Source organism: Arvicanthis niloticus, chromosome 10, assembly GCF_011762505.2.
Source record: "Arvicanthis niloticus isolate mArvNil1 chromosome 10, mArvNil1.pat.X, whole genome shotgun sequence".
NCBI lineage: Eukaryota > Metazoa > Chordata > Mammalia > Rodentia > Muridae > Arvicanthis > Arvicanthis niloticus.
Window position 1 is genome coordinate 19,232,829 of NC_047667.1, and position 22,242 is coordinate 19,255,070.

General features: G+C 38.8%; 1 protein-coding gene across 1 annotated transcript in view; it reads left to right on the forward strand.

Annotated features, from left to right (window-relative positions):
* Positions 1 to 22,242, forward strand: part of Thsd7b (thrombospondin type 1 domain containing 7B) — an 839,715-nt gene that overhangs the window by 730,522 nt on the left and 86,951 nt on the right. Inside the window, exons 16-17 of the mRNA XM_076941097.1 lie at positions 14,044 to 14,177; positions 19,660 to 19,810. Of these exons, the coding sequence (XP_076797212.1) occupies positions 14,044 to 14,177; positions 19,660 to 19,810 (285 nt within the window). The remainder of the gene's footprint in view (positions 1 to 14,043; positions 14,178 to 19,659; positions 19,811 to 22,242) is intronic.

Sequence of the window (22,242 nt, forward strand, 5' to 3'; positions counted from 1 at the left end):
CGACATTACAAGAATGATAAATGTATTGTATGAAAATGGTAACATAAAAATTCTACATATTCATTTGATTCATTTATATGAAATGTCCAAAGCCAGGCAACTACATAGGGCAGATCTTAATTAGCGGTTTATGGATGGAAGAGGTGGAGATGGGCAGATATCAGGAAGTATCTGCTGAGTTAATGCAGGACTAGTCATGAAGGTCTAGCTCAATTGAGAAAAAATGTAATCTCTAGGCTGGAAATATTACTCGGTGGTTAATTATGAGCATATGTTAATCTTATAGAGACACCGGGTTTGGATCCCAACACTCACATGGTAGTTCACAGCCATCTATAACTCCAGTTCCAGAAATCCGATATCCTCTTCTGGCCTCCGTGGCCTGCATGTGGCACATAAACATATGTTCAGACAAAACACCCGTACACAGAAAATTAAAATAAACGTTCTTTAAAAGATAAAAATTACAATCGGTAACTGTGGCCATCACATATTTAACGTCAATCATGAGTCACTCTGTGGGGTTCATACACTCTTTTCTTTGTGTCCCTCTTCTATATTGTTTGCCCAGGATAGACAGAGTATGTCATCCCTTGGTAGTTAATGGTATGATTTCAATTAAGTTTTTCAGCATTGAAGACTTTTTCTTTTTAGGGAGAAACATGCCAGAAGCAAGAGAAATACCAAGAGTTGACATGACCATGCCATTGTAAATCCTTCTTGTCTCTTTATGAGAGACAGTGAAGCTGTTTGGGGGTGGGTGCTAGCTCAGCAGTTACTCTCTGGGCAGCTCCTGTCCTCAGCAGTTTATCAGAGCTTGGAGGGTGTGAAAGCATAAAACTTTAAGGCGTGCATTTAATTCCTTTCCCTTGCTTCTCCCAGGCTTTAAGGGTGCAGTGTTAGCAAGTATTTAAAGTTTATTAGATTGGACAACTTGGGAGTTCAGGTGCATTTTTTGATGCCAAAAATGGAGCTGATTTGTAACTTCAGAATTACTTTGCCTTCATGTCGTAATAACACTCAAAACAAATGTTACTTAATACAGTGAATTCTTTTGGTTTCTCAAGCACATACGCCATTGCTACATGTCTCTGAAAATGATAACCATTAATGCCAGGTTATGAGGAGAAAAATCTAGGCCCCAAGGGATCCCTAAGTGGGTGGCCTGAAAAAAATCAATAAAGGAACCTGAAACAAAGCCCTTCCCCATGGCTTCTTTTGGACGGGTTTGCTTGTGGTGCCACCATGCATCATCTTTCACAAGATATAAAAGCTCACTTTACCCTTTTCTCAGATGAAGCCACCCCCAGAGAGGACTGAATTATCAATTTAATAGGAGCCAACCAAGGAATGCTATAGTGAAGGACAGGAATCCAATATTAACAAACAGCCTGATGTTTCCCATCCCTGAAACTGCCCTGAAAATGTCACTTCATCAATTAGAAGCAGTGTGTTCCCTGCTAAGGTAGAATATATTTCACCAAACACCCCTGTCCCATATGTTTGCCAGCCTGGGTCTAGAACAACAGATTCTATGTTTTCTAGAACTTAACCCCCATGCATTGACATGAAACTTTTGTGAGTCAAGCTTACACCACACACTGTGTACAACCTAAGTAATGTATGACACTGGTGCCTGTGTTCTGTGAGCCAGCCATCCCATGCCAGCAGCGTCTGCCTTTATTTGTACACAGTGAACTTTGAACAGTGGACTGGAACTGAATAAAATAATATTAAATGGGGGTTTGCAGAAACATTGGTTTGTTTTCTTAATTAGCCTAGGACATTGCTAATTGGGATACAAAAGTAGAGTAATGATTTTCGGTATCTATCAGCAATACTCAGATAAATCAGAGGTAGGTGGATGACTTTTGGATTCATATAAATGGAAGAAGTATTAAAGGTTGTGGATTCACTTAGATTTCAGCTTTCCAGAACCATCCTAAAGTGGAATCCATTTACAAAAGCAATTAGACATGAAATTGAAGCAAATTTGACAATTCTTACACAATTAGTGAAAATGGCAGAAGTTTTAGCTTCTAGGGACATTGATGTCAGAGGGTGTGACCTCAGTGAAGTTTCCTGGAAGCATTTCTGCACGGCTTTACTCCCTCCGTGTGTGTGTGTGTGTGTGTGTGTGTGTGTGTGTGTGTGTGTGTGTGTGTTGCTCCATGTATATGTCAGCGTGCTGCTCTAAAGCACAGACCAGAACTCACAGATTCTGTCTACTGTCTGCTTTATTCTCTTCTTACTTAGTGGGTCAAAGTTTGTACTTTTGTTTTCAAAAAAATGTGACTTACAGCATTTTTTAGGTTTTAGTCATCATCTGGCACCGAATTTTACAAGTGAATTTTACATTTTAACTGTTTATCAAAGCCAAACTTATGGAAGCCTGTCCTCTGTGCATAAGTGGGTAACTCAGCCATTCTGAAGCACATTAGTTTAAAGCCCACATGACTTTGCTCCTTTTACTAATAGTTCCACTTACTGAGCAATGCTGATGCAGGATTATCAGCTATTTTTCTTTTTCTCAACCGCATACATTTACTAGGATAAAGGGCAGGTAAGGCTGGCTTTAGACAATCGCTCTCTGCAAGGCAATATATTCTGCTTTTATTGTATTATGAGGCAGAAGGCTGTTTCTGCCTTTCTCTCCATTACTGGCTGCCTCGGAGGAAGAACGTTTAGAACAAAATGCTCTTTATTCCATAAAAACTGCAGCTTTCAATTAGTCCTTAATACATGTGTTGGACTGGTGGAATTAAGGTGGGAATCAGAGGCAAGATCCCAATTTATCAGTTTGCAAGTGAATGGCAGGGATTCCATTACTTAATTAATCCTGCTGCTCTCTCTTCAGAGGTCGGGCTGTGTGTTCCATGGTTATAAACCTCAGCTTCTGCCTCTACCTCCCACTTTACCTTCATCCTAGACAGATCAAGTTCACTGTGGAAGGATATATACTACAGACTCATACTGTTTAAAGCCGTTCTGTACTGTACCTAGCCTTGATCTCTAACCTATTAGGAGGCTGTGCACTCAAAGAACATCTCAGCTCACTTTTCTATGGCAGAGCAGGAAGACCACATGTTGTTGTTGTTATGCTTTGGTGTTGTGTGTGTGCGTGTGTGCACAACCACATGTAGATTTTGTTAGCAGGTGTCTCCTATGTAACGATCTTTTAAAGGGTGTTTTATTACTGTTTTAATCTTTAGATATTTTCCCAAAACTACAAGATCACAGTAATCGGCCCACTATCTGGGATCCTGCAGTAATCGTATCTTTTATCTACCACTATGAGGACTACAGCTTTATTTTGACATTGGGCAAATTTGCAACAGTGTAGAGTCTGAAAATGTTTTTATTTCTTTAAAACTTACTCTTTCTAGGCAGAATAAAGTATACATGGTTTCTTCTTATTTTCCTTCTTGTTTCCTGCCAGGCTGTGGATGAACTACGCTGAAGAACTCAGGTGTTTTTCATAGTAGGGAAGGTTTGACAGTGGTTAGGATGTTCAGATGCTTGCCATGGTGAATAACTGGCTGTGGCATTGAGCCTGCGACTTTTGGGGGTGGGGCAGTGTGAAAAGGTGGTTCCTGCTAATTATGGGCTTTCCTTTTGGACTTACTCCTGGAACTCAAGTCAGACTGAGTTTTGGTCTTGTTTCTGGGGATGACAATAGTCATTCAGAACAAATCATCAGAAGGCCAGGTAGCTTTCAGGTCTTACCTGGTGTGAGATTTATCCCAGGAAAGGCAACATAAAAGGCAAAAGGAAATGTGCTCCGAGGTACTTTGCTTGACAGGCAGCTTACACTTTCTGCTGCCCTTCTCATGAGGGATGGATACTCCCCCAGAACCCGGGGCACTTAGCAAGCACTTGACTTTCCTTTCTCTCCCACTGTGCGTTGTAAAACAAAAATGTGAACATTCCCCTCCATCCTAGACTCCACTAAACTTAAATGATCCTAAAAAGTCTCACAGCGGGTTTGATCGACTGTCATTTTCACCCCCTCATCTTGTAATATCTTCTCCCTCTTTATGTTAGAAGTTGCTTGAGACCAGTGTGGAAGACAGTGGTTAGGATGCTCAGATGCTCATTAACCTTGGCAGTGATCTCATGCAGAGAATGCACAGTTTCCTTCCTCTTTGGCCTTCCCACTCACCACATCTTCACATTCTGGATGGCTTATTCTGCCCCACCTTTACTTCCTGCTATGACTATCAGAAGTCTTATGAAATCCTTATTTCCTCGTTCTCCAATTTTCTTGCCTCATTACTATAGTCCTTTATGCATCATGGCATCTGTAAACCATTCATGAGAATTACCTTTAGATTTCTGTATGTTTGCTTAATTAGTTAACAATCCACTTGTCCACATCAGTTCAATGTAGGCTAGTAATCCTTATGTGTTTGCATTTGATACTCTAACCACACACTTACAGGGCTTCCTGCAATGAGTACCAGGGGTTATATATTTTCCTTATTCAAACACTGTTTATGATACAAATTATTTTGTTTTCCTGGGTGTTTGCAATAGGTTTTTTGCTCACATGGAACAAGTAGGTGGGGATATGTATCGTAGAAACAAAAACAGGAAAAGTATAAAGCTCTGAGCCACTGGAAATAACTTTCGATGTCCCCTCTTTCTGTGTAAGGCACACGAAGAAAGCTTTCCCACCTCAAAGCTTTCATTTCCTATAAAATAAAAAGCCGCAAGCTTGAGGTCAAGCACATTCTATATTTCTTGATAAACAGCAAATACCATCAAATATTTTTCTGATTAAGTTACCTAACGGTAACTTAACATTGGTCCTGAGAATGAGTATTTAGCCCCACCTTATTCCATTGAGTTATGAGGAAAATGAGTAGCCTGTGGCATCTACAAATGCAGTCTCCTTTTAGTGTGTGTGTGTGTGTGTGTGTGTGTGTGTGTGTGTATTTTTAAATTATGTGCATGAGTATGTGCTATGTGGACATAGGATTGCAGGTACCCACTGAGGTGATAACTGGGTGTTGTAGCCGGAGTTTCAAGTAGTCGTGAGTTGGGAACCAACTCTGATCCTCTGTAAGAGCAGTGTGGGCTCTTAGCCAAAGACCTCTCTCCAGCTCCCAGTTTCTTTTCTATTAGCACAGAGAAACCTGGATTTTTGGCTGCGATACTCTAGCGCACAGACTTACTATCTAAATATGTATATTTGTCTGTCTGTTGACCTGCCGTTTTCTCTCTACATTCTCTCACATATCTATCATTTCTACCCATCATCTATCAATAGTCTCGTTATTATCCATCTTCCATCTACCATCTGTCATTTCTATCCATCATCTTTTTATCATCTCCTATCACCTGTCTAGCATCTGTCCACATACCTATCTGCCCACCATCTCTCTGTTCTTCACTAGATTACACACAATATTCCCTGTACTCTACTCTTCTCTGAGAAAAAAAATCCTCTTTTCAATTTTTAAACAATTTTATTGTAATAAGAGGACTAAATATGAAACCTACCCTTTTAAAGATGTCCACTTATCCTACAGACTTGCCATCTACAGACATGGTGCCATATGGAAGGTCTCTAGAACTTGCCTTGTGTAACAAAAATTTTGCACCACTTGATTAGCAATGTTCCACCTCCACAGCCCCATCCTCAGGTCCCACTGTCTGGTTTTTGCTCACATCTCTTTGATTACTGTAGACACCTGGTGCAAGTGGAACCAAGCACCTGTCCTCCGGTGATTGATTCATTTTATGTCCGCTATGTTTGTGATCTCTTTTCTATTCCTTTTCTGAAGTAAGAGGAATTTGCCTCATCCAGTATTTTCTGGAAATATCAATCATTGCTGCCAAGGTGTTGCTGCTGTTCACTTGAGTTTGACAGAGAACTGCAATCTTTTTTATGAAAATTGGAATGGCTACTGTGGCTGGAATTCCTGCACTCTGTGAACAATCTCCATATTCTCTCATGATTTCATAACACACAGAACATGTTAGTAAGAAGCATCTCAGAGAGAAACTGACAAAGGCATTCAGACCTGAGAGAAGGATTCCTCCTCATGTTGAATGCATTGAGATTTTTCTGTTTAGGGCTGCAGGGCCCAGTCAGGCTTTTTACTTGGGCTTCCACACATTGCCTTGGTTGGTATGCTTTCTCTGCTTGGTAAGTGACACCAGATATGGTGAGTGCATACATGCATGTTACTGTTGTCCTTGTAGACTACCACACAGTTTATAAGGCTGAAATAAGCCCAATAATTTATGCTGCTGACTGACTGCTCTTTATGGTGCATTTCACTTTAAGACCATGATTTATTTTCACATTGACTTAAATAGCACACAGTAACAATCATAAATCAGCTACAAGTGAAGATATAATATTATGGGTAGAATATCCTCATCTAGAAGACTTGAGACAGGTTGTGGGAATTTATTTTGAATTTGGAATGCTGTATCTACATTATAAGATGCCTTGGGGATGGGAGCCAAGTCCACACACAAAAATCATTTGTGGTTCTACACATAAGCTGAAACTAATTCCTATGGATTTTAAGTATACCTGTGTTTTAATTGCAACTCATCTCATGAGGTAAGACATGAAATGCTTGACTTGTGATACCATGTGAGTGCTCAAAAAATGTGGATTTTGGAATGTTTCATATTCTGGATATCATATTAGGGATACTTGAGGTATATAAAGTTTTTAAATTAAATCACATCTAGTGATTTATCATTGTGAATAATCTAAACCATGTCATCACAGGTATTTGTGGGCCTTGAGGTGAGAGCCTTGCAGCCCCTCTTTATTAAGCATGATAACATGATGCTGTGTGACATCCCTGAAGAAGACAGGGTGCATGGAAGAAATGGATACATAGTCATGCAGCTTACGGTGCTTCAGTCTCATTTCTGCCACTATGAGAGGAAAGTAGATCTATGTTAATCACTCATGGTACAGTCAGATTTTCCCTTCTATAATAAATACCTGGAATGGGGAGGTACTTTAGCCACAGTTTTTAGAACTGGGAACTCAAATAGCACATTCCATTCTTGTATGGTCCCTAGGGCTGAATCAACTCCATGCATGGAATGCATGCCTTTCTGTGCTTGTGTGTTCTCCCCTTGTCCTTATGAAACCACCATAGTTTCAGTAAGGAGAGTTTCCAACTAATAACCCAATCTAATGACATCTTAGAAACCCCACTCAAAAACCAATAATCACACCAAATTTCTACTCTCAATCTCATGATATAAGACTTTGAGTCCTGAGTCCCTGGATACCCTCAGAGTAAGTAGGACAACTATATTCAAGTGAAAGCCACACAGTTTCCCTGAGTGAAGGTGTCTGCCTTGATATTGAATGCTTAGTGTTTAAGAGATGACTAATGCAGCCAGGTCTTTAATCACAATGCTCCAGACACATAGGCAAACAGACCTCTGAATTCTAGGTCAGCCAGGGCTACATGGTGAAACCCTGTTTAAAAAAAAAAAAAAATCATTGATTTAGGCCAAAAAAAAGACTGTACATCTCCAGGAAGAAAAATGGCATTGAATGCTGCTCCAAGGGAAAAATCCTTCATTATTACTTTCAGGGGGAAAAAGCTATTCCATGCAGAATTCCTTCTACTAAAATCTAAGCAGTATTGCAAATTTAATGTATAGGCTTCTTCATAGTCAATCTCTTATTTACATGAAGAGGTAGAAGTTCACTGTCTCGTTGAGTTCAACAAGGTTGGCGTGATCCTTACATATAGCTAAAAATAACTAGAGCTTACAAAAGCAAATGTCTGAGCTGGAGTGTGGACGTGGCTCCCTGAGAGTTCTGCTCTGGAGATATCTGATTCCCATAGGCATTGTCTGCTCAGCTTGTTCCATGAGGACCTTCTGATCTTGGCCTATGTTTGGAAAATTCCTAATAAGCGATAAGCTAATTCAAATGCCACAGGGCTCTCAAGTTAAATTAAAATTTTATTAATCATAACAGTATCACATCTTTTGACAAGAGATGACACTAACTAACATGGCTCAAATTACATTGTTCATTGAAGCTGTAGATAAGTTTGGTGTGTGAATTCCTCCTCAGATGCTGCAAAGTCCAGCTGGAAACTGGGAAGACCAACTATTATTTTTTTAATAAAAATCTAATTGTTCAATAATGTGCTCATCAATAGATCTTGTAAATAATGTTCATTTAGCACTGTGAGGATCATTTTAATGGTAACTACTAACCAGCCCAGTGTGATGGCATTCTGAGGATGCCTCTACAGTAGCCACTCAGATAGAGAATCTAGAATGAAAACATGCCTGGGAAGCAGAGGGGGGACCTGGCTCATATCAGCATTTGAACTAAACTGATGATTGCCAACAGTTCTGAGTACTGTTCACCTTATCTAGAAATAATCTACGGAGAAAAATGACTCCAGATTCACCCATGAGGAACCCAGCACGAAATTATAAACAGGATAACTTGCCCATAGATACCAGCTTGAAAACATTTATGGATTTTTCTCTTCAGTCCACCTTTTTAATTAAAATATCTCCAACCACTCTAAAAACATGTGTCTGTTCTTGCTTCAGTTTCAGAAACTGTTATTTAAAATAAAAATCTTTCCATTTTGAAATTGTCAAAGGAGCCTTCATACCCAAAGATTAAGAATAAATTACTTATGCAATTTTCTATATAAAGAAATAGGCATTATCTGATAGACACCTTCAAACACTTATTTTATGGTTTTCTTTCATAGGATTTTTAAACTATAACTACCCCTCAGTATTCTCAAGGGGCTGGTCCGAGGACTGTCTGCAGAAACTGAAGTCTGTACACATTCAAGTACATTATGCAAATAGCATAGCATTATCATATTGACTAATACATTTTCTCGGGTATATTTTAAGTCAACTCTATATTACTTATCACAAGTAAAACAATATAAAGAATGTAGAAATAGTTGTCTCGTTATTAAGAAAGATAATGATAATGGAAAAAAAATTTTATAGATACAATATTTCATTTTGAGTACTTGTGGTATGTGATTGGTTGACTCTGTAGCCTGAAAATATAGAGCTGTGACTACCAACATCATCTGCACCACTAAGAAACAGGCAGTATTCTGAAACTTTCAGGGTGAAATGTCCCCTGCAGGCTCACAGTTTAAACATTTGACCCCTCATTGGTGCCGGTGTTTTGGGACACTGCAGAGCAGTGGTTCTAAACATTTCTAGTGTTGTGACCCTTAATGGTAACCCCAACCATAAAATTATTTTTGTTGCTATTTCATAATTATAATTTTATACTGTTACAAATCATTATGTAAGTATCTGTGTTTGCCAATGGTCTTGGGCATCCCTGTAAAAAGATTGTTTGATACACACCCCCAAAACATGGAGAACCACTGCTATAGAGCCTTTAGTGTGTAGAGCCTTTCTGGAGATATTGATTAACAGGATGGTGGGCCTTGAGATTTTGTAGCCTTTTCATGACTCTGCTCTGATCTCTGCTTTCTGACTGATGGCATGATACAACCAGTTGCAACCCATGCTTCTAAAGCCTCAAACCATTGTCTTCCATGCCAGGATTGACTGTAACTTCAAATTATGAGCCAAAAATTTCTTCCCTGACATTGCTGGCTACCAGATATTTGGTTACAGCAACAAGAATGTCATTAATACAAGTCATCTTTTGGTGGCTGGTGATTAGCTGTAACAAACTGAACAGATGATGCCTATGGGGAACAGATATCTCCAGAGTAAAATTCAAATAGCCACATTCATGCTCCGGGCTTTTAGCTATTTAAAAGGATCAAACAAACCTTGCCAAACTCAAGTGATTCTGATGATGAAGACTTGAGGAAGAATAGCTCACATATAGGATCATGATGGCACAGTTGTACATAATATGGGCTGCCTTCAGTTGGATCTTCACCATCAGGTATATTACATTGCACACAGTCACATACAAACCAGACTGATGAAAGCTTTGTTTTGGAGTAATGTGACACTTCAAAGTCAAGAGATGAGTGAGAGTTATTAACTAACTTGTAAAAGGATCATCTTGGCAAGCTGAGAGATGGAACCCATCCAGAGAGAAAATGGGAGCCATGGAGACGAGACTGACCAATATGAACAGAGAAAGGATAGAAATTCTTAGAATTAGGGGCTGAAAACCATGGCTTCATCAGAGAGAAAGGCATACATCTTATATGAAGTGTTCACAATGCTTAGGGGCAGCAGGAAGCACTTTATGCTAAGGTTCTCAGTACCTACCCCCCAGGGACTATTGTATCTCATTGCAGTAAAATAGAGCCTGGCTCCAACTTGCCAAGATCTGTGGTCCCAAATTGGCCTTTGAACAGATTTAAAGTCTGCTAAATATCCAGTGTCGAAGCTGGAAGCCTCGACAGCTTTGCTGCAAGTTTTATTGCAACAAGTCAGAGGTTCTGATTCCTTTCTTTCTCCATCTTACTTTCCCCATTCCCCATCCATCCTTTTCTCTCTTACTTCCTCTGCATTTATTAATTGTTTCTGCCATGTGATTATTTATTTGAGGCCCTTGAACTCTTAGGCTGTGATACACAATAAAGACAACCCTCGATCCCACTGAGACCCCACTTCCAAGCTTATGCAAGGAAGTTTGTCTAGCTGTAAAGGAGGTCTCTGTAAGCACCACTTAATTAAACTGATTCACTGCAGCAAGTGCAGGTTTATTTCATGAATATTAAAAGGCAGACTTAGAGAATGGGTTTATGATATGAATCTGGAGCTGGCAAATTATAAAAACCCAGGTCCCCAGCGAAGACGTAATAAACAGGACTCATTTCCCGGAGAATGAACTGCTGCCTCTCTCTGAGGATTTAGAGTTTTCAGCAATGTAGTTAGCATCTATGGCCCTATTAAAAGCTGTTATTTTCCCCTAATTTGTGCCATTTAGAACTGATTTTCATTTAACTTTCCCACGGCTCATTTCTCCGCTGCAGAACATTTTCATATGATTTCCTGATAAAGTCCACACGGTAACACATTTCATTATAAAGCTATAATAATAAAATCAGCAAATAGCAATACACAGTAGCCAGAGCAAAAAGATGGCAGGGAGAAATCAGAACCTATGAAGTTAATCTTTCTCCTTGACTATCCTGTTGCATTCTTGCCTATCCTGGGTGGTTTTGAACCTCAGCTGAGGGGGCAAATGAAGAGTCCTGACCTGATGGACAACAGGTGTTTTATGAGACAGGACTCATGGCTCTTCCTCATGCCAGATCTTCATAAAAAGGCAGCTATTTCCTTTGTGCGGCATTTTATTGTCCTTTGTAAAACACTCATGGTACCATAGAGTGTGATGCACTGGGAGAATTAAATGAAAGCCATTTTGCAAGTTGGGAACCTTCAAAAATCTGTTTCAGGCTATCTAATACTCATTAAGATCCCCTATATTTTATGAAATAAGACCTCCCAAAACAGCCTTTTCCTGCATCCTGCCAAAAGTTAGTTGATAAGTCTCTCTCTCTCTCTCTCTCTCTCTCTCTCTCTCTCTCTCTCTCTCTCTTATAGGTCTGGTTTTATTATGATCAAAAGTAAATATGTATGTAGAATAAAAGTTGAAGGGTTTTGTTTTTAGCATATTCTTTCAGTATTATTTAAGGTCTAAATTATACAGATTGTTAATAGAACTAAGGTGAAAACATTAAGATATTGGGAAGATTCTCAACACACATAGGGGTCAAGTCATACCTTTTCTGTGTGTTTGTTCCCCTAGGCCAACACACTGCAGCTCTAGCAACCATGCTGGTCTGCTGTATATGGATCTTGGGAGCACATTACAATGAAGGTGTTGAATTTTCTAGGCTTAAAGGGAAAGGTAGACATTCGTCAGCTAGAATGACCATCATGAACAGGTTTAAAATAGAGACCATGGTGTAGGAATGTGGCTTATCAGAAGAGTACTTGCTTAGCCTAGACAAAGCTGTGGGTTTAACTTTAAGTGCTAAAAATAAACAAAAATAGAATGTACATATGGGGAAGTGAAAATGTCAAGTAACTCCAGAGGTTCAGAGACTCTCTTTGAAGACATCCTGGGTTTCACAACCAAGAGGATGGCTCAGCATCTTCCTCCACATGCCTTCTCTGTGCCTCACAGAAGTTTGTCATTTCTGGCTAGCTTCTCAGACCACTAGAGAATAAGAAATAAAGACAGCAAGCCAATGCATGATAAGGCAGGTACGTGCATCTGAACATTTTTCATTTCTCATCTGATCTTGGAGCTTTACATAGGAGAGAGCAAGGTGTAGACGTGTAAGCTCTTCTCAGTATTGACAGCTTAAGAAAGCCGGGTACCTTCCCCCAAAGGATTTTCCACCAATATTCTGTTCAGTTTGTTCATGAGATACAGGGAAATCGCTTTTATAGTGAAGTTTTGATCTATATCTTAGTTATTTGAAGGAGTTAAACAGGGATGCTTCCTCGTGTCCCATATTAAAGTACTTATAAAATATATATTGATATGTATTAAAGACTGCAGACAGATAACATGTAAATTCAGTGAGACCCTCATTGTCCTAGTTGTTAGCTGAGTATCTATCAATAGAATCTTGCTTTTTATTTTGGAGATATTCTCCTCTTCCCTCTACTCTCCTATGAGAATAGGAGCAGACATTTCTCAGCTGTATGCTGCTGCCCCTTATTCTATTGTAGAAAGGCTTCCGACCCTGCCATTCCATCCTTGTCAGCATCTGCAGCATGAAGCTATTGTTTTTTCATTACTTAATTCCCCATACCCAGTTCCACTCTGCCTTCCTTTCTCCTTTGATTTTTGTCCTTACATATTCCTCACCTTATGTTCTCTTTTTTCCTGGTGAGCTCTATGCACCGGGGCTAAATAGAATACCATGGTTAAAAATAGTTCCTGGCATTGTGATGCCTAAGAATTGGTGCCCCAATCACTTCCTCATGTGTGATTTCTGTGAGCACACTGGCAGAGCTCCAATCTTCCTCTGATTATCCCATTACACTGTGCTTTTCTTTGCATTTAATAGGAACTTATAGGCAGTGTTTCTTTTTGGGTGGTTCTGCCCAGTCTCCAAGGAAGTTGGGAAAGAGACTGATATTTAATTCTTGTTTAAGAAGAAAAGCTTTATTACATCTTTCATAAGAGGCCAAGTCCTTCCTTTGCACTCTGTCTGTGCCAGAGTCTTCCCTGTGAACTAGAGGGTTTTATTTTCCTTATGCCTCTTACACTAAGAGAAGTCTGCCTCTGTGATGAGAAGCAATGAATGTTCAATGTGGCCTCAAAGAGACCTCAGATGTCTGTGATATACAGCAATGCATTTGGGAAAGCCTTCCTTATGCAAATGCATAGCAGAAAGTAAGAGAGTTCAATATCCTCATTGCTTTATTTTTATTATAAAAATTATAAATATCCTCAGTAACTATATTAAATGAGTAATTGTTTGTCTTATATAGTGTGTGTATGTGTGTACACTTTAGCTATGCTTTGAAACCATCCTACAAATAGCTGCATTCATATGAAGCCACAATGCAATGCTCAGGAGGCTGACTAATTACCAGTTAGTCCTGATCATTTGGAGGCAAAAAAGAAGAAAATTTCTAGTATAAATAATAAAACTTTTCTTATGCATTCTAAAAACCCCTCATATTCAAGAATAAACTTGCCTTACATGTGTTTGTTACAACTGACATGTTAAAGTACATCTGGGAATACAGTAGACCCTCTAATTGAGAGCCTGTGCCTAATACATATGAGCAAGCTTCTTGAGGAAACAGAATGATAATGGAATTCCTGCTCCTGGCAGGAGAATGACTCTCCTTTGTTCTTGTCTGTGACAGCATAGTATCCGACTTCACTTGATTTCCCTCTATGCTTCTTCAGGCAGCTCACTCAATTCAGAGAAGTCAAATATGTCTTCCTTTTGGGTGTTGTAATTTGGCTAATGGGCCACAGTGTCATTTCTCAGGTTCTGTTCAACAAGCATTACTAAAGGATTTTCTATGACTTGGATAGCTCCACCTGATTTTTTTTTTCTTTCCTCTTCTTGACAGGTTCATGAGGCAGTCCCATGTTACAGTGAGTGCGATCAATATTCCTGGGTTGTAGAACACTGGTCTCCATGCAAGATCAACAATGAGCTGAGATCCCCACGTTGTGGAAGAGGAACACAATCCAGAAGAATCAGGTGTGTGACTTTGAAGGGGTGGAGCGTTTGTGCTCTTCATAAAAACACCAACTTTATTATTTAGGTGCATGATGATATATATGTCCTCTATGCACACCTTCACAAATCCAGGCAAGTGAGTGTAGCCCTCCTACTATATGAACAGTGAAATGGTCTCTGCAATCTACTACCCACATCTTTACTATTTCCTAATTATACTGGAGCCAGTCCACTTCATGGAACAAACCGCCGTCCTTACTAACTCCCAGCCTACCACTGCTAACAAATCAGGAGGTTCTAACTGCCTTGCCACTTCTCATTTCAACACTGTGGTTGGTATACTTGATGGCTCTTAATCTATTTGGGGATGCCATCACAAATTTAAGCACTCCATCATTAGCCCAGACACTAAAATTCAATGAGATCTACAAATAGTAGTTACACATCTTAATATAAAAGCATTTCTATAAAATAATCACATAGATGCTGGGTGACTCTGAGGAAGCTTAACAAAAGATTTTTGTCTTATACGTTAAGTACTAGAACCAAAAAACAAAACCAAAACCAAAATTTTATGCAGGAGATTGCCAAATTGGTACATTTAGAAATAACTTGTAACCAAAGAATGATGCTGTCCCAACAAAGTACAAAAACCATATATGTTATCATTTGGACAAGCAAAAGCTAGAATTCTGATGCACTGTTAGCAGTATATAAAATAAAAAGAAACATTAGTGTTGTCAATTACCCACCTGAATAGTACTGGATATTCATTTTTCAGATGTGGAAAACCCTATACAAAAGAGTAGACAGTGCCTGAGTTAGATAGCTGTCTGTCATGGTAACTGTTAGCTGGAAGCCTGTTGCTATGGTATGTCCCATTTACTTGTGTTGGCCTTCAAGAAGCATCATCATTAAGCAATTCACCCCATAATAACCACGTTAGCCGCTCTGATGTTACAAAAACCTCAGAAAGCAATGATGAGAGCATCAGCTGGCAGCCAAACTATAAAGATGCCTCTCAATAGCCCAAGCAAAACGCTAGCTGAGAATTGAACTTCCCTTTCCTGCTGTCCACTGTTGCTCTATTCCACCGGATCTTTGGATCAGGTTCTAGCAGACTTTGGCCTTTAACTTTCTTTGTCAAAATCTGTGCCTCGTATTGTAGTCTCACACAATTGTGCCAAGCAGGTTTACATAGGAAGTTGAGGCATCCTTCTATACTTTCTTCCTGTTCCTCTTTGCAATTTTAAAAGGGAATTTCAGAGAAGATAGAAAGCTTTTTGAGCTGAAATTGCTCCTGACAGAATGGTGGCATTCTGATGGAGCAAAATACAGGTACCTAAGCTCCTTGCGAACAGACCTCTCAGCTCATGCATACACATCTCGATGCCATAAAAACTGTACAACTAACAGATACTGCTATGTGGCTTGCTAACTCCACAAACCCATCTGTCAAAGTTCTCACCCCTAGCTCCTCATACTGGAATGGTGATAATGAGATCATGGGATCAGAGGGATAAATGGGGTCAGGTGGTTAGAGAGACGAGAAGCAATATGTCTGCCCTAGTGCTCTGAACTTTGTGTGAGAAGCTGAGTTTGGGCGGCTGAACATGGCGTATTTGGGAGGTAGAAGCAGAAGAAACAGACATTTGAGGACATCCGCAGTGACATGAGACCTCTATTATGCAAAATAAGGTGTGGAAAGGGAGATAAGGACATAAATACATGCAGAGGAAAGATGGCAGACACACAGAGAAAGAAGCAACCTGCCAACAGTTTGTTATCAGGTATTTATCTACATTGTAGAACTAGGAGCCAATACATCTGTATGGCCTGTGCTACCTTCTCATGATGTTTTTCTGTTTGCTATGGTAGTCCTAGCTGACCATTACATGTTCACTATTAATTATTAATGTCTCATGCAAATATATGAAGCAAATCTTCCAGGCACCTCGGACTATAAACAATCATTGATCTTAACAAGATGTAGTTACACCAAATGAAGTATTCTCTTCACTTTCTTACAATTTCAGTGCTAGAATACCAATTCAAGGTTCATTCATGACTATAAAATTTCTCAGTTCAACCTATGTTTATGATTATTTGCTTCCTATGTCTCACATATGGTTTTAGGTATAGGAAATAAAATGATGAACAAACAACCTCTGTTTCCTCAGAAAAAAAGTAAAACTGACACAATATAAACATATAAGTTAATATAATGAGATGGCTTTGTTTCAAATGCCAAGAATAAAACCTAAGTGGATTTGGAGTTGTAGAGGTCCTGTTTTAGAGAGACTGGTCAACAAGATAGAATTCAGACAAAAACCTGAATAAAATGAGAAAACAACTTGGATATAAAGAAGAACCCACAGGGAAAGTAGCATATGACAGATGCTCCCTGACTTGATAGGAGAATAAGCAGATGTCCTACATGGCTGATGTTGGTGTAAAAACCATGTTGTGTTCTCAAAGAAGGCAAAGGTAGGATATTATTCTAACTGCAGCATGGAGCCATAAGGCTATGGAAGGATTGAGATGGAGGGGTGGTTCTAACTATATTTGTCCAAAAGAAGCTACACTGGGGTGGTACAGAAAAGATTCTGAATGGTAGAGAAATTTGGATACAAAGATGTAGGTTTGAGGTCATTGCAGAATTCCAGATGACATAGGCTGTCAAGTTAATTTTGGTTTAATAAATTAAAGATGATGATTTAGGGTAAATTTCAAAGCTACAGGACATAGGATACAATAATTAGATGACAATAGAATAAGAAAGAAAGAAATATGGAGATGACTATGAATTGGCTGGTCAACAGAAAAAAATGGTGGCACCATTTGTTGAGTGTGGAACTGTGACAATCAGGTTTGACAGGAAAACAAGTTAGCTTTCAAACACACTAAATCTGAGATATGATATTAACTTCCCAACTGAGCTATTATAAGCTGTTACTCAGTGGAGAGATTAAAGTTATAAATTTCCCTGCCATTAGCTTATAAATTTGGTATATGTTTATAATATTTTGAGCCCTGTGTAACTCCAACATTTATAAGTTAGTAAGATTCAAAGAGAATGTTTCTAAAAATGAGACTGAGAAATATCCAGGGGGATAAGAAGAAAACAAAGAAAGTAAGAAGGCACCCAAGAGAGTTTTTAAGAAAGGTTCAGTAATCAATTGTCTCAAATGCCACTGAGTTGTCCAAAATAAGCCCTGACTGATGAACTTAGCCGTGGGGAGTCTCTGAATGACTCTGATAAGAGGGCTATCTGCAATGACAATGGAAACATGACCAAAGTGGTTCAAGATGTAATAGTGGAGGGGAGCGAGGGGCCGGAAGTGTTGACAGCAAATAGAGAAAATGCCTAGAAGCAGTTTTGCAGTGTTTGAGTAATATGAGTGATTGCTGAAGGGTAGATGGGCAAGGAAATTGATGACAGGGGGAATAAAGAATTACTGCATGTCATCTGGGAACACCTTCAATTGCAGCCTTTTTAAGTTTTTTCTTATGGACTGCTCAGAATCTATAGAAATGCTTCTTCAATCATGAATGAACTAGATAATTCTAATAGCCAGTATTTCAGAGCACACTGAAAGAATTCTACTGGGGAAAAGAGAATGGTAGCCCCCAAAGATGTCTGCATTCTAATTCCTAGATTCTGATATGTGTTTTAGGAAAAAGAGAGTTGTTGAGTAGGATTAAAGTAAAGACTTTGCAGTGAAACAACAGTTCTAAGCTGTCTGGGTGGGCACAGTTTGTTCACAAAGGACTTTAAAATGGTAGAGGGAGCAAGAGTGGCCTCTGAAACCTGAAAAGCAAAAGATGTGTCCCTAGGATTGCATCTCTGTCTACCCCTGGCATCTGCACTCAGGCTCCAGGAAACCTATGTTGGATATCTATGCTATGCAGTTGTAAGACAATGTCTTTCCATCGATTAAGCTACTAACACTCACAAACACAGCGGCTGTCTAATCTTCTTGCTTTGTACCTCAATAACCAGTAAAGGCAATGGCACCAGAGTAAGCCCTCAAAATTATTAAGTAAGTACAAGTCATGCTCATAATTTTTTAGCATTTTGGAGGTAAAGTATTGAAAATTCAAAGGCCACCCTGAAGTACCTTGGACCTTGATTCAAAAAAAAAATGACTAAATCATTAAGTATTGACAAAAGTAATTTCTGACATCTAGCAAAAGAATCTGACAGATACTTCATTTCTTTAATTTTTGGAGTCAGGTAAATTATAAATTAATTTCTGAAATACAAGTATATGTAAGTGGATATGCCATGGAAATATGACTGGGTAAGTTTTCAGAATGCCAGAGTGCTTCTATAACCAAACTCAAAGTCAGAAACAAAATTATTTCTAGTATTACTTATGCCCCTATTAGTCACTAACTATTCTTTTAAAAGTAACCCCTAATCTGACTCCACACGTTAGTATTGCTTCACATGTTTACATCTATATGAAATAATTGTAGAATATACAGTATAGAGTATATAGTCTATAGAGTATAGCATATATGTGCCACACAAGATCTTTTGTGTTCCAATAGTCCATGAATTGTCATGCTTATTGAATTCAATGAAATTTAGAACAGTGGGTACAACTTTTACATGGTATTGAGCAGTTGAACTATTTCTAGCTTGGTTGTATATGAATACTGCCACTATAAGTATTTCCAGTTTGTTGTTAGTTTGGTGTGAGTTATGCACATTTCTATTTAAATGCCAGATTATGGGGAGGGGCAGAAACTCTCAACCAGTTTTAAAATACTTCCCAACCAGAAATGAGAAGTGATTTATAAGTCTCTGACATTTCTGAGAAATCTTGATTTTGTCCATGTATTTTGTTTAAACCATTTTGAGTGATACACTTGATTTAGATATGATTGATTTTTCATGTGTAACCAGAGCACAATGACAGATGTCATTATATGTGTTTTATCTCCAAGTTGATGTTGACGCTTGGTTGATCATGCAGGTATAATGTATATCCTTAGGCTTCTGTGGGCTATAGCAATGTTTGCATACTTCCCTTTGATTGTGGAAGCTGCATCCCACATAGCTATGTGAAACTCAAATGCTTGTAATGATGACTGATTATTTTCCTGTCCCCTGCAATATGTGGAGTAAATATGGGGGTGCTTGAGAAACTTTGGTAGAGGTTTGCAAGACCCACAGAAAGTATGAAAATTCTGGCTTAAACAATGCCATCTATTCAGTGTTTGAAAAAAGAAATTTTCAAGATTTATGAAAATTGAAGGAATATCCACTTGGTGCTAGACCTGGGTATACCTGAGGTCTCTGCTGGATGGGTACTACACAAGACAGCCATAATATTTCTGAATTATTTTACTTGTTCTGTCACGGGTTTCTTATTGAGTTATCACTCAAGAAAAGACCACTGAATGCTAAGTATTGAGTTGTTGGTTTGTTTCCTTGTTCCTCTGGTTTACTAATTTAAATGTATCTGTCTTTATTGCTACCACTGTATAACAGGTGTGTCAGTACTGCTGACAGAGAAGGAGGGGCAGTGAATAAGAGCCTGTGCAACCAAGATGATGCTCCCCCAGAAACCCAGGCCTGTTCTCTTCTGTGTCCCAGTGAGTGTGTCATGTCTGAGTGGGGAACATGGAGCAAATGCCCACAGGTAATTTCTTTTGTTGATGCCCAAATCTTCCAGGGTTTCCTTCTCTGTTGTTCTCTATAAATTATACCATGGCTCTTCAAGTGACATGGGAAAAGAGCCCACTCACAGCTTGAAGGGAAAGAAAAACAAATGAAAAATTACAAATGAGTATGCACAATTTAAAATAGCACTGCCTCTTCCAAGGCATTTATGTAGAAACTGTGAACAGGGAAAATAGCCTGTAATGATCACACTGTGAGTCGACTGTGCACCATTTTAAGGGGTCTTCTTTGGCACCAAATTACTCTCATTATAACGTCTTGGTTCTGCTCCATTTTCCTCCTAGAAGTATCAATTTCCTCCTAAGCATCCAACCCCACTGTGCAATGCTGCCTCTATTCATGACTCTGTATTTGCCTTTTGCTCATTTCCTAAAGATGACATATTCTTCTTCTGATGCCCCAGCTTCTTCCATAGCAGACAAAACATTAAGGCCTGTGTTATCAAAAATGAATTTTGCCTCATTTTTCCTTTTTTAAGTAAAATGAAAACGTAACCGTAATACGAAAAATATTAAATAGTATGATTAAAATGGTATTTCCAGACAGCACATTTTGATATTTTAAACTCATATTTCTGCTTGAAGATCAGTAGAGAAAAATACAAGAATGGCTTCCAAATATTGTGAAGAGAAAACTTGGATGCATAAAATTAAGCTTTTTCAAATGTTCTGCTGGTGAAGTGTGGAGCACGTAGAAACACCTTAATGGTATAATGTAGAGTATCTGTGACATAACGTAATGACTCACATCTCCACTTACTAGTAATTATTTCCTTATTAATGACTGTAACCTTCAAGTGAGTTCTGATATGTGGGTTTTTTTTTTTTATTTTCTCAGTGGTTCCGAAGGCTGTGCAGTGCTAAGGTATCTCAAGAGTAAAGCACTGCAGTGTTTCTCTTTGTCAACTCAGCATTATCTGTTTGTGAACAATGTAAATATACTGAAGATTAAGATTTGAGGCCACTTATTTTGAGGCAGGCACAAGACAGGATTGTCACTTTAGTCACTTCACTAACCAGCCTACTTAAGTACTACTTACTGTTAGGTGACTGCTCAGCTGGGAGCTGGAACAAAGTTCTCCATTTAACAAGTGCTGAGCCAACAAGAATTTTTTTCTGTCTGAGGAAGCCAGAGGTTTGGGGCTTGTATCATTAACTCACTTAATTTTGAGAGACGTGACATGTAGTTGGGCTGAACTCTTTTCTTTCTTTAAAATGTACAGTTTATTTTAAGAGGAAAGTGTCTTAACTTTCCGCATAACATTTCCATGACTAGATACATATGTTCCCATATTAAGGTGGACATTAACACTGGCTTTATTAATCTACATATGGAAAAATTAGCAGCCTGAGGAAGTTTAAGTAAAGGTAGAGGTCATGACCTTCCTTGTGTGTTCTAACTTACTCATGGAAGATACCAGCAAATTCTTAGTGTTTTGCTATGAAAATCTTGCTCTCGGGTCAAACCATTTATTGAGCAGGCTAAATCCTCTGTTGCAGGAATAGTTCTGAAGTTGTTCTGTCATGGCTCTCCATTTGTTTCCTTGAAACAGCTATTGTTTCTAAGGTTTTCCAAGTGTAATCATTCTGGTTTGTGGGGCTTTAGACTGTAGAGATGGAGAAAATACTTCAACCTCCTTTCATGTGTCTTCAAGATGATATAGATAATTGCTCGCTTATCAGTGTAAAATGAGAAGGCTGTTCCTTTAGAAGTGTCTGCTGGGTTACGTAATGATAGGAATAATAGCCTTGACACTAGCAAGGATAACTTTGAACAACCCCTTGGCACCATCACTGTGATAAATGTATATAACACTGTTTCAAAACAGCAGCATTAGGATGTCAGATCCTCATTGGTACCCTGACCATTGGGACCATGTCTTCTCTCATCCAGCATGCTAATCTCACTGTAAACAGAGACTTTGAATGGGAATGGGAATCAGGACTCATAGCTGATTAGTTCTCTTATATCTAAGTGTATTGCACAGTTGTATCAAGTTGTCAGATCCTTGCATAATGTCCCAGCATCCTCAGAGCTAATCAGTGCTGGCGATGGAGATGAGCATTGCAAAGACAGGAAGCTGGATCATTGTGCCTACAGCTTAATTAACATTTTTGATGCATATTTCCTGAGGAAGAGGAAACCATTATTTCATAATTATCTCCTGTACCATGTGTTGATTTAACAGGTTTATTCACTAAATTCTCCTTAATTGTCAGCAGTGTGACATGCAATAATAGAACAAATTCCTTATTCTTCTTTCTTTTTCCATGATATAAATATATAAATGATCTCTATATGTCTTCAAGTATGATGCTGACATAGTTATTTAATGCCTGGCTTACAGGGTCCTTGTTAGGGCATGGAGACCATGACAGCTATTGTGAGAAG